Below are 14,130 nucleotides of genomic sequence, written 5' to 3'. Positions count from 1 at the left end.
GTTTGTTTCAAATAAAAAAGTTGGCAAAGAAATACAAGTATTACTAAAATACTTTAGAATGAAATAAGTTTTTACTAATTACTGGAAACATGTGCAGTTGTGTAGGACTGGCATATTAGTGTGTGTGTGTGTGTGTGTGTGTGTGTGTGTGTGTGTGTGTGTGTGTGTGTGTGTGTGTGCATGCTTTCTGGGACCATAGACCGTAGATACGGCTCAGAGCCAAAATAATTTCTCTTTCAGCCCCTTGCTGCAGCTGTCAGTCATGCAGTAAAGAATGGTTTGTGCTGCAGATTCTGAGAGCTCAATACTCCTGATAGTGTTTTTCTTTTTACAGAGAGAGAGAAATTGCTGCAAGGCTGCAATCTCTGCCTTGTTTCTCCCAGTAAGACAGCAAAGTCTGGAAAAGAGGGCTGCTCTGGGAGGTCTTTGATGGGCTGGGAGGCTAGACGGGGTGGGGATGGGCAAGCATTTGAAACCTGCAGAACTTCCAGTAAAACCAAAATTAAGAGGAAATAGCACAGAAATGCTGGCCTAGGGTAGGTAATTTTGGGGAAACAGATTGTGAGCATTTGTAGCCTTAAGGGATGCATCTTTCAATTTAGATTAATATTTTAAATTGGAGACAAAAACAATTTTTGTACTCAAGTATTAAAGTTTTATTATTAAGTTATTTGACAGACATTACCATTGTTCCCAGTTTTAATATTCAAGCTCACGGGAAAAAGGACGTGTCATTCAGCCATGGTCATTTCCTAGGTGTCGTGATTGGCCCCTCCCAGTCCTGTCCATGTGCTTTTTGTTTACTTTTTCATCCATGTGCGTTTGTTTTGGTTCAGTCCAGCTCCCTTGTTGTCTGACTCCACCTCTGATTGTTACCACCTGACCATCATTAGCCCTCTTGTATTTAAGCCCAGTGTTTTCCTTGTCTAGTGCTGGTCTTTGTTTCATGTTTGGTTGATGTTCATGTTCATGAGGTTCATGTTGTTGTTTGATTGTTCTGTTGGAAGTGTTTGGTTTTGTGTTTGTATTTCATCATGTCTGTCCCCCATTCGATCCGTGTTGGCTATATGAACCTGGACCATTTTGACCATGACCCTGGATTTGCCCATAAAAGTCGCTTATCTCAGCACATGCGTCTGCCTCATTGCTCCCTGGCGTTACACTAGGTTTGTTTTCCTTGGTTTCAGACTTTTTACTTTTCTTTGACACTGTGCCAACAATGACATTCTCCTATGGCTGCGTTCAGCTATTTCCTTTAAAATCTCTTCCAATGTGGACCGGTTACGATAAGCTCCTTTTGTTTTTTGTTTTTTGTTTTTACGTACAAAAACATCAGCACAAATGTTTGAGGTCTTGGCTGCTGGGTGATCATAGCCTAAAGTATTTTTCTCTTCAATTTGAGTTTCTCTCATTGTTTTGTCCTCATGTGCTCAAGTTGTAATCATACTAATAAAATGCAGTTTGCCTGGTTCTGTAAAATAGGCATAACCATGGCTGGACCAGAAGACTGGCATTGAAAAAAATTCCATGTCAGCTAATTCACCAACTATAAATAGTAAAAAAACAAGAAAGTAAAGATTGTTAAAGAAATGATACCATCTAATTCAGCCCTCCAGAGGTAAGCATAGTCATGCTGTAGGTCAACGATGCGAAGTTCACCGAAGCTGAACTTGACAAAAAGCTTTGCATGCAAATTCAAAAGCCAGTTCTCTATAGATGTCCCCGTTTCTTGCTGAAAACTCCATTAAATGAATGTTATCATGAAATTTTGCTGACAGAAAGCTAGTATGACTAGGCCTTTGGGGATTTTTTCTTGCTACCATCACCCTCTGCTTGCTCATTAAAGGGCTTTACTTGCATTTCTGAAAAGCTGTTTTGAGACAATAGCTGTTTTTGAAAGCACTACAGAAATAAAACTGAACTAAATTATATTGAATAACAAACACATCGCTTATAGGTTAATTCATTTAATGGATCGTGGAAGATTGTGGGCCAGCATTCATTTGGCAAGTGCTATGCATTTTCAGAGCAAGTTTAAATCTAAAACACAGAAAGTGCACTTCCCTGTTGGGTGGAGTATGGAAAGTTGGAGGCTGTCTTGTTTAAAATGTAGCCTGGAGTTTATAAGAGTCTTAGGCTGTTTGAGAGAAAAGTTCTTTGAAAGGGGAAAATGTCATTGTAGTTAAAGGTGCATGAGTTTGGAGCACTTTGACAAGGTTATCTGCCAAAATGAGTCTCTTTTGTAAAGGTGGGTTCATGCTTCAGAGCACTTGCCTTTAAAGACAACCTGTCCTCAAAAGTACATCCAATATATAGAGAGTGACTTCTTCAAGACTTAGACCTGATCCCATTTCTTATTTTTACCCCTAGCCCTTGTTTTTGAGGGTCACCTTGCCCCTTGGAGCTGAGTTACAACAGGTAGTGGTTCAAACCTTCCTCTATGAAATGGGACCCTTAAATAAATAAAAAAAAAAAACATTACTTCATTAACAGGCTACTAGTGATGCAGTGAAATCAGAGGAGGGTAACGTTCAGCAGCCTCACTGCTGGTCTTTAGTTAAATTAGGGCCTCATATGTTTATGAGGGAGGATGGATTAAGGTGGAATGGGAAATTTACTTAGCTACCTACCAAGACATTAGAATAATATTAGCGATTATGTATGCCTGTAATCAAGAAAAGGACCACAATATATTGAAACAACATTAAGCTAAGATAATGCAATGATAATCATGATTTGTTTTACAGAGAAAACACTCACATTTGTGGGTTTTTTGAGCACTTTCATAGTCATCTTGCCTTTTTTTTCTCTTTCTCATAACAGCCTGTTTGGAGTGCGCCTCTCAAAAACCTCAGTGTGTAGGGACCGTGTGTAACAAAAATCACCCTACCCCTAGGCGTGAAAATATGCAAAACGGAGGACTAAGGGCTAAGTGGTAGGGATAAGGGGTGAAATGGGATTTGGCCCTAGAAGTGAACCTATATCTAAGGACAAAGGCCTCTTCTTAACATGCAGTGTGATGGTGTAAGGAACATTTTCTTTGCATATTAGGATCCCAGATGAATGACATGGAATACAGGTATGTTTGGGCGCCCATGGGTATATTACATATTTGTTACATTTTGAAGTGAAAAGAAGTAAAGATAACCTCTGCTGAATTTTTTTCTGCAAATGTTTGTGCAAAGTTTGGTAATTACCACATATTGCCCAATGTTGTTGTAGACAGCTAGAAGTTTTTCTGTTCTAGTCTGCTCTAGGAATTTTCAGTCATTCTTTCTTGCAAAATGCTTCTAGCTTTGCAATATTCTTGGACAATCTTGCATGCACAGTATGTTTAAGAACTACCTATAGCGCTTCAGTGCTGTTCAAGGCAGGGGATTGTGAGGGCCATTGCAAAAGCTTCAGCTTGTGTTTCTTGATGTAGTACATGGTGGATTTTGAGGTGTGTTATGGATCATTATCCTGTTATAGAAGCCAACCACTTGTCATTTTCTCTTGAATGTTTACTTTTAGTCCCCTCCCTGTTAACTCCTCATTCACTCCTTGTGTATTCCCAGTTTACTTTCTGGACACTTCTAATCCACTCTTTGTCCATTTCTAGGCCTTTCCTTGTCCACTCCTTGTCATTTACAGTCCATCTAATTTGTCCACTAATCTCTGTCCATGTATTTTTCATTCCAGGTTCAGTTTTTTGTCCACTCTCTGTTCACTCTCTGTCCACTCTTAGACTCATCAGTTCTTCTCACTACCAAACCATTGTGAAATGAATAGCAATCATATGTAACTTTGAAGTTAGAGACATACTGCTTTATACTCATATTGAACTTCTTCCTTTCCAACTTGTCATATTTTAATGTTTCCAGGGGAGCTGAAGGGAGTGGTTCCAAGAACTTGACAGAGAGTTTTCAAAGCTTGAGTTGCCTTCACAGTCTCAAGATCTCAACTGTATCTTTGGGATGAGATGGAAACAGCTTTTTGTAGCAAGACTGTGTGGCCGTCCAATGCACACCAACTGTGCAAAGTAGTAAATTCTTTCTTTTTTATATGTATGTATTACTGCGATGGACTGGCGACCTGTCCAGGGTGTATCCTGCCTTCCAACCGATGACCACTGGGATAGGCTCCAGCACAACCCCCCATCACCACCACCGCCCCCACAAACCCCCCCCCGCGACCCTGAGGGTGAAGCGGCATAGACAATGGGTGTATGGATGTATGGGTTATACAACCTATTCACAGTCTTCTCGAGTATAATGCTCTGTTGAAGGGTGAAGGAGACAAAACTACTAGGCACTTTCATACCAATTCAGTCTGCAGACACTGTCATGTAACCTGAGGAGTTAAGCAGCAAAACATTTTCGAGATTGAGTCCAGTTACCTTGATTTAATAGTGCTAAAGAAAGTATGTGTTTTTGTGTTGAATTTTTTCTGTATTCAACTGATGCGACTGAGGGAACAATATTCCTTTTCTGGCCTTAAGAGGCTCTCGCAGTTAGTCAGCATGATAAAAGACAGAATGAAAAAAACAGGGTCATCTCTTCCAATGAAAGAAGACCATGCAATGAATGGAAATGGTGACAGATTCGGGCTCCATGGCTCAGCCACTGCTTTCTGGTGTTCAGTGATTCGATGTGATGGACTTGACCAGGCGTGAAACTTCATCAGGCAGACAGAGAGAGAGGGTGTGTGTGCTTGTCTGAGGTAGTGAATGACTCTAGGAGGTAATAGGTGTCTCTTCTTGTTTTTTTGTCTCATGTATGCACATATTTAGGACCTAATCGGCAAAACGGGCTAGTATTGAGGTTCCATGGATATATCGCTTTGGAAAAATTCCAGCTAAAAGGCCAGTATGTAGAACAGGATTGATTTGTATTGTAACCAGTGGATGCTAGTGGGATGAGCTGCTAAGTATGATATATTATTTAAAAGAAGCCGACAAAGCCAATAATAATTCTGGAAAGCTCTGCCAAAAGTGCTAGAACGTTTGTCTGGCAGTCTGCAGATACCTGTTGGATATCAACATCTATTTTGCAGGAAAATCTCTGTTGGTGCAGATCCTGGTGGGATGTTCCTGCTGTGATGAAAATGCCTGATGTTGATGCTTTAGACATTTTAATGACTAGTATACCATCTTATGCCATCATGGTTTATAATTACGTTCATGACTGCAGTCTCTGCATGAATTCCTAACCAGTTTCTGGAAGTTGGAATCTCGTAGTACACAGTCGCACTGAATGACTTCCCCGCTATGTTCTCATACCTACCATCCATGTCATGCAATCGGTAGACCACCAGATAAATTCTGACAGACTTTACTGTCATTCACATGTTAATGTCCTGAATATTTCTTCTTGATGATCCAGTGTCTGAATGAAATATTTGATGTAAACTTGTCCTACTATCAAGTATGGCCCAGAGCAGGATGGAGTCTTTTGAATTTTGAGTTCTTTCTGTATTTCTTCTTTATGCTCTTACGTTAACCTTATACTAAACAACTTAAAAGGTCTTTTGAAAGACTGAAGTCTGACAACTTCTCACACCTAAAGTCAATGTCACATAGTTTTTAGTTACAGACTGATTCTGCAGAGACTGGAGAACTGTATATGCTGGCATATCATGATCAATAAAATAAAATAAAATGTGCAGTTACTTTTTAAATTTTATATAAAGGATTACACATCAACAAAGCATGCAAATGCAGTTCAGCATTGTTGATTGTTATGAAGTAAACCATAAAAACAAACAGACAAAATAATAAACCAAGTCCTCTGCACATTTTCTTACATTACTGTTACAGGTTCAGTAATCCTGAAATATTAAAACAGCCAGTTCACATTTTAGGTTACTATGATTTTTGTTTGAAACTGACCCTTTTTACAGATCTATCTATCTATCTATCTATCTATCTATCTATCTATCTATCTATCTATCTATCTATCTATCTATCTATCTATCTATCTATCTATCTATCTATCTATCTATCTATCTATCTATCTATCTATCTATCTATCTATAGCACCACACACCCGCTCTTGCGTGTGCCCCTGGCACATCACTACTCATTCATTGCATGAGCCAAGCCTTAAAACTTACAATAATATCAAATATGGTTGATTTTATTGTAGTGTCAAGATGAAAAAGAGACTCCAAACCAGTCACCATCCTGACCATCTTACACTAAACAATTGAGAAGATACGAGCGTGACACCCTCAATGATGCTAAATTATACTTGTGGAAAGCTGTGAGAATGGCTGATTGAGAAAAAATCACTATACAAATATAAAAACTGAATTGATTTGCCTCTCTCTCTCTCTCTCTCTCTCTCTCTCTCTCTCTCTCTCTCTCTCTCTCTCTGTAGAAAGGGCACTCTTCTAGCAAACAATAGCCTGGCAGTGATTGCTGCACTCCTTCTGGCTCTGGGAGAGAAGGCTAGATCATTTGAAATGCTCATTATTGGCCGCTTCATCATTGGCATGGATTCAGGTGGGTCTTGGTTGACCATGACATTTCTTCTTTTTCCAGTGGCTAAAGCTTAGCTTATGCTAAACTGGATTAGTGAATAGGAATCCTGGAAATCAGGGTTTTAGAGTTTAGTTCCAAGAGTTTCACTAACACAACAAAAGCCAGCTGAGTCAGTTTGGGGATGAACATTGTTGAAATAGAAATGCTTCTGAACTGGGCTAGAAGGATCAGGTGTTAGCTGGTGAGTAGAATGAGTTAATAATAAGTATAACAGTGTTACAGCTACACTACATGAGTTTTGGGGATTTTGAATGCAATTTGGAAATGTGTAAATGCACATGACGTAACTTTTTGTAATGTCAGTTGTATTTTGAACTTCTTCCTTTATATATCTATTGAATGTAATTATTCTAAGCTCATTGAACGAGAACACTGGTCTGTAAAAATTCCTCAAAATCTTATTTTTTTAATTAATCAAAATTTTATTTTACTCAGTAATGCTCCTTCTTTCAGTTTAACAACAAAATAATAATAATAATAATAATAATAATAATAATAATAATAATAATAATAATAATACACTGAATCATACAAGTTTGTAAAGTAAAAAGATGCTCATCAAATCTAACTGCGAATTCTACTATTCTAATGAGCACATTTGATTTACATCCTTGGTCTAAGACTCTAACCCTGAACTAAACACAGCAGCACAAGATCTAGAAAAACAAAACAGGCACTACATATCACAGTTGTTGCAAGAAAACCATGTTTCACCAAACTGATAACTTTACGGGAAAAGGAAAAAAACATACCTCCTGTCCTCTTCACCTCCCACCCCTTACTTTAGTGTTCCCAGTCAAAATTGACCGGTCTGTTTTAACTGCTCTTAAATTACCACAAAAACCATTTTTCACCACTATATTTTTATTCAGCATTCTTTAGCTGTGAACAATGTCTCAAAGTAGTGTTTAACCTGAATTTATAGAATTAGACATAAAATAACTGCAGTGAAAATACAAATAGGCACTGAACATGCATTACAAAATGAACATGTAATGTAAAAAATAAATTTAAAACCAAAGACACAAACTCAACATGAAGTCGTGTGTGTGTGTATGTGTGTGTGTGTGTGTGTGTGCATGTGAATTCATGCACATGAGTGGCATGTGACACTCAGGTCAGAGTGGGCCTTGCAAACATAGGCATCACATTTACAGCATCTCAGGCTTGTTTTGTTGTCTGTAGGAGCACAGAGCTCACAGCACTTCCTTTTCTGCCCATGTCCTTGTTGGGGGAGAGCAGCCAGGGCAGCGACTGGGGCTGGGGCTTGCACACTCCTAACTAAACTGGCAGAGGCTGGTGTGCGGGGAATTTGCTGGCGCCGTTGAATAAGAGGAGTCAAAGCTTTTCCCAGCTCTGCTAGGTAAAGTCTCCTCTTGAAACTCTTCCCCTGATTCCAGGTTGGGTCGATGGCTGTCCACACCACATATGCGTTGAGAGCAGATACATCAAGGATGTTGTGGAACGGCAGTACAGGCCTGCGTGTTGTCATTCCCTTGCAGGTGTATGTACCAATAAGCTGCAATAAAAGGAACAATAAATAAGAGATTGGGAACAATATTGAATCTGTCATGCACAAAATGCTATGATTCACATAAATAACAATAAAATGCATGATGGATGAAACTTTACATTACCTTATTAAGGCAGTCAATGCCTCGTTTGTTCTTGCTGTAGTCCTGGATCATAAGGGGTTTCCTGTCCTCTCTGGTGCTGACAGTGGTGTCTTTGTGTAGTGTGCTCATCAGGATGACATTTCTATTCTTCTTGGGAACATATGACACAAGAGTGTGTGTGTCAGTGAAAGCAAATTTTGATGAGAGTGCCTCTCTTCCTCTGGTCGATACCAATGCAGGGGGAAGTTCAGGCTTGTTCTTCCTCACTGTCCCTACCATGGTGAGCTTTCTTTTCAGCAGCTCCTGACCAAGAGCATATGATATGAAGAAGTTGTCACATGTGATATTATGCCCTTAGAGACCGGTTGTCATGTGAAGCACAACATGCATGCCCTGGTTTTTTTCAGCCCTTCCAGTACTGGGTTTCCCCATGTATACCTGCATATTCCAGGCATAGCTGCTCCTGGCGTTACAGGCTGCCCAGATCTTTATTCCTTATTTCCATGGTTTCCTTGTAATCTACACCTTGAAGGAACAGCGACCTCTGAAAGGAACCAGGTGCTCATCAACTGTCACCTCAGGGCCTGGATTGTACATAAGTGGTAGGCTCCACCCACCTGTCCCGAATATTCCTGATGGCAGCCAGTTTGTCATTTCGCCAGAGTCGTGTATCTCTGTTATCAAATTGAATAACTCTTGAAAGGACATGAAACTGTTGTAAGGACATAGTTGCCCAGAATATAGACCTGCCAGACTTTGCATCCCAAAGAGTTTTTGTAGTCTCATTGTTGATATACTCCTGCTAAAATCAACACACCTATGTAGGCTTGGAGGTCTACCAGGTCGATTTCTCTACAGGTGTCCCCAAACACACGCTTCCCCTCCAGGTTTGTCATCTCCAGTATAATTGGACTCTGGTAAAAAGAGTTGGAAGCTGGACTTGATGTGCATACCATGTTGGCCCTGGCGTCATCTTTATGATGTTTTCCACTCTCACTCTACTTTCTCTGTCCTTGGGGGATGAAGACCAGAGCAAGTGTGCACTCTTGGACTGGAATCCCTCCTCAGGCGCCTGTTCTTCAGATGCCTCTCCCTATCCATCTGTTGACTGTTCAGTCTCCTCAAAGTAAATCGGTGTTGTCTTCCACTTCCAAGACATCCTCCTCTATCTCTGGTTCGATTTCAGTACTTTCTTCATCATGTCGAAAAACCTGGACCAGAACCTCTTTGACAGATAACCACTTGGTCAGTCACCTACTCATTGTGCTCAGAGTAAAAGGAGTGAAAGGCAAAAATCAATCCATATATGTGGGGTCTGTGTGAAGATGATACATTGATTAGTCTGGAAGATGTGGTTCAAGCGGGGGATAGGCACAAAAGCATGGGAAAGAGATTGTGTGTGTGTGTGTGTGTGTGTGTATGAGTGAGTGAGTGAGTGAGTGAGTGAGTGAGTGAGTGAGTGAGTGAGTAAGTGAGTTGGAGTGGTGTGTATGAGGATGTTTTCTGTCTGATGGATGAATATAGTCTGGATACCCATTCATTTCCTATGGCAGTCACTTTTGACCGGGAACACCACAGGTATAACAAGGTTGATTAAACACTGAAAATTCAATGAAAGAGGTGATCATCACTTTTATATGTTTAAGTGCATAGTGTGGAGGATATCATAAGGCCTTGAGGCAATCAGATGTAAAACACAATATTTTTGAGTGTTCTAAGTTGTAAGTCGGTCAGACCCGAACACTGTAAGTCAGTGGAACCAGATGTTTTCCCAAGCCATTTTGGGCCATTTCTTTTGGTCCATTCTTCATGAAATTTACACATGATGACAACAGGTGTTTTCAAATTATGTCAAAAACTGAAAAACGACAAAAATAGAGATACAAGTTTTTCTTCCGACAGCAGTTGGCAATATCTGTACTGCTGGATCTTTGAGATAAGAAAATAAAGCTCCTCTTTTGCTTTTCAGATCTGAAAAAAAAATCCACTGGTGTTTCTGTCCATCCTTCCACTGTGAGTAGACAATTCAGCACTATGTGTCTGAAGAAATGTGCAGCTGTCAAGAGGCCCTTACTGAGAAAAGGAAATAGGCAAAAAGCAAGAAAATGTGCACTAGAACACAGAAACTAAACATCTGAGAAGTGAAATAAGGTTTTGTGGAGTGATGAGTCTAAATGTGAGATTGTTGGAAGTAACAGAGGGTAGCATTTAAAAGACTTTTTGAGCCAGATCTACAACCCCAATTCCAATGTAGTTGGGACATTGTGTAAAACATAAATAAAAACAAAATACGATGATATGCAAATCCTTTTCAACCTATATTCAATTGAATACACTACAAAGACAAGATATTTAATGTTCAAACTGATAAACTTTATTGTTTTTTACAAATATTCACTCATTTTGAATTTGATGCCTGCAACACGTTCCAAAGAAGTTGGGACAGGGGCATGTTTACCACTGTGTTACATCACCTTTCCTTTTAACAGCACTCAGTAAGCATTTGGGAACTGAGGACACTAATTGTTGAAGCTTTGTAGGTGGAATTCTTTCCCATTCTTGCTTGATGTACAACTTCAGTTGTTCAACAGTCTGGGGTCTCCGTTGTCATATTTTGCACTTCATAATGCGCCACACCTTTTCAATGGGAGACAGGTCTGGACTGCAGGCATGCCAGTCTAGTACCCGCACTCTTTTACTAGGAAGCCATGCTGTTGTAACACATGCAGAATGTGGCTTGGCATTGTCTTGCTGAAATAAACAGGACGTCCCTGAAAAAGACGTTGCTTGGATGGCAGCATATGTTTATGCAAGTTACTCATGCCATGGGCACTAACACACCCCCATACCATCAGAGATGCTGGCTTTTGAACTTTGCGCTGGTAACAATCCGGACAGTCCTTTTCCGGCCCGGAGGACACGATGTCCATGATTTCCAAAAATAATTTGAAATGTTGACTCGTCAGACCACAGGACACTTTTCCACTTTGCATCAGTCCATCTCAGATGAGCTCGGGCCCAGAGAAGCCGGCGGTGTTTCTGGGTGTTGTTGATATATGGCTTTTGCTTTGCATGGCAGAGTTTTAACTTGCACTTGTAGATGGAGTGACGAACTGTGTTCACTGACAATGGTTTTCTGAAGTGTTCCTGAGCCCATGTGGGAATATCCATTACAGGATGTTGATGTTTTTTAATGCAGTGCTGCCTGAGGGATCGAAGGTCACAGGTATTCAATGTTGGTTTTCTGCCTTGCTGCTTACTTGCCGAGATTTCTCCAGATTCTCTGAATCTTTTGATGATATTGTGGACTGTAGATGATGAAATCCCTAAATTCCTTGCAATTGTACGTTGAGAAACATGTCCTTAAACTGTTGGACTATTTGCTCATGCAGTTGTTCACAAAGTGGTGAACCTCACCCCGTCCTTGCTTGTGAACAACTGAGCCTTTCAGGGATGCTCCCTTTATACCCAATCATGACACTCACCTGTTTCCAATTAACCTGTTCACCTGTGGAATGTTCCAACCAGGTGTTTTTTGAGCATTCCTCAACTTTCCCAGTCTTTTGTTGCACCTGTCCCAACTTCTTTGGAATGTGTTGCAAGCATCAAATTCAAAATGTGTGAATATTTCCAAAAAACAATAAAGTTTATCTGTTTGAACATTAAATATCTTGCCTTTGTAGTGTATTCAATTAAATATAAGTTGAAAAAGATTTGCAAATCATCATATTCTGTTTTTATTTACAAACAATTCTGTTTTACTGGAATTGGGGTTGTACAATAATGGCAAGAGGCCAATGCAGGTAGAAAATGCAGAGAGGCAGAAAATGTGACCAACTTCCAAGACTGAATTTTTAAGATAAATTGAAAACTGAAAGAAGGAAAAACTGAAAGCAAGGCTCCCAAAAGTTTTTCTTGGAAAAACTGAAGCAAGGAAACTGTAATAAAGCCAAAAGAAAGGTTTCCTTAAAATAATGTAATAATATTAAACAAGAAAATGTATTACATTTAGTTGCTCAGATTTTTTAAACTTATGTTTAAAATTAATACTTTGAACTGGAAATTACATTTATAAAAGGGTCAGAACTGCTGGAACCATGGTGGTGAGTGAACATTTGACCCACCACTTTTCACGATACTGGAGCGATCTGATGGATTAAATTTATATTGAGTTGAAATACAGCAGGCCAAAAATCTACTTGAGTACTGAGTACTGTAATGAAACATCTGTATATCCAGCATTTATCAGCACAGGAACTGAAAATTGTGCAGCTCAGTTCTTCTCTTTTTGGGATTATTTTGGTCTAAAATACAACAATCCAAAGCCAGAGGTGTAACCAATCACAAAGCAGTACAAATACGGCCACAATCAAAACATACTGAGCTTAAACACAAAAAGGGAATTAGTATTTAAATATGAATAAATAAAATGTAACTGAATAAAATTTAGATCCTTTACTCAATAATATACTTATAGAAGAAGAACTTTTGAAGGTGTGGTGCCAGCCCTGAAGGTGTGGTGCCAACCCTACATTAAATACTGTAGGGTTATTTTTTTTGTAGCTACGAGTACAATATTAAAAATTTAATTATATCTTTTTGTCTACATTTGGGGCAAGGAAAAGATGCATTTATTTATTTGTTTGTTTATGATTGCATGCTTGTGTTGCTGTCTTACCTGGTTTGGAAAAATTAAAAACACCAACAGTAGACATTCCCTGTTGTGTGCTTAACTATATGAAGGTCATGAATATCACTCAGACTACTCTGTTAACATCTCACCCGTCATTGGCTGTACATGTTGATGACTTTGCTGCTAAAGTCTGATCTGATTTCATTTCAAAGTTTCACTGAACATCAGTGCAGCAGGCATGGACCGCATTTAATGCCTCAACATTAGCGCACATTTCAACAGTACATTCAGTCAAATGCTTCAGACCAGATGTTTCATTACACTCACCCAGATGTTTCAGACCAGATGTTTTAGCAAAGTGATGCAGTGTTTCAGACCGGATTTCCTCAAAAGAGGAAAAAAAGGTATGTGGTTTCACTAGCTTTAAATGTAACCTCCCATTACACCATTTCAATTAATTCTCATTTTTCTCCAAAACAGTTGTGTCACATTTGTTGGAACCTCTAGAATTAACAAAAAAAAAAATATATACACTGATCAGGCACAACATTATGACCACATCCTTGTTTCTACTCTCATTATCCATTTTATCAGCTCTCCTTACTGTACAGGTGCACTTTGTAGCTTTACAACTACAGACTGTAGTCCATCTGTTTCTTTGTTAGTCCCCTTTTTCCATGTTCTTCAGTGGTCAGGATGTAGTGGTGGTGTTTTAGTGTGTGTTATGCTGGTGTGAGTGGATCAGACACAGGAGTTTTGTTAGGTTACTTCCCTGAAATCTAGATTTTTAAACTTGGAGCAAGTCAAATTGGATTTTTACCAAATAATTGTACCACCGATCATATTTACACCCTGCACACCCTAATTGATACGTTTGTGCATGTTTTATTGATTTCAAAAAGGCTTTTGGTTCTATTTGACAACAAGGATTATTCTACAAACTTATTGAAAGTGGTGTAGGGGGTAAAACATATGATCTAATTAAATCAATCTATATAGGAAAAATACATGTGGCATAAAATTTGGCAGTAAACAAACAAAATCCATCCTCCAGGAATGCAAAGTGAGACAGGGCTGTTGTTTAAGCCCACGCTATTTAATATTTAGATTAAAGAATAGACAAAGATATTAGAGGAGTCCACAGCTCCCAGTCTCACCCTACATGATTTGGAGATTAAATTCCTGCTCTATGCAGGTGACCTGGTTCTGCTTTCCCTCACAGAGCAGGGCCTACAGCAGAACCTGGACTTGCTGAAGCAGTACTGGCCTGGGCCCTGAAAAAGACAAATATAAAGGTATTTCAGGATCAAGATCTCAGGAAAAACAACAAACATGTAGTTTAGGCACAAATCAAATTA

General features: G+C 39.3%; 1 protein-coding gene across 6 annotated transcripts in view; it reads left to right on the top strand.

Annotated features, from left to right (window-relative positions):
- Positions 1-14,130, top strand: part of slc2a9l2 (solute carrier family 2 member 9, like 2) — a 321,644-nt gene that overhangs the window by 90,839 nt on the left and 216,675 nt on the right. For 5 of the 6 annotated variants that reach the window (XM_017705365.2, XM_017705366.2, XM_037544988.1 and 2 more), the window contains one exon: positions 6,360-6,484. In XM_017705365.2, the coding sequence (XP_017560854.1) occupies positions 6,360-6,484 (125 nt within the window). Of the gene's footprint in view, positions 1-4,101; positions 4,206-6,359; positions 6,485-14,130 lie in introns of those variants that run through there. The other variant, XM_037544989.1, reaches the window with a different exon arrangement.

Source organism: Pygocentrus nattereri, chromosome 14 (genome assembly GCF_015220715.1).
Source record: "Pygocentrus nattereri isolate fPygNat1 chromosome 14, fPygNat1.pri, whole genome shotgun sequence".
NCBI classification, from domain to species: domain Eukaryota; kingdom Metazoa; phylum Chordata; class Actinopteri; order Characiformes; family Serrasalmidae; genus Pygocentrus; species Pygocentrus nattereri.
The sequence above is the reverse complement of the archived record's forward strand: the minus strand, read 5'-3'. Positions and strand labels throughout refer to the sequence as shown.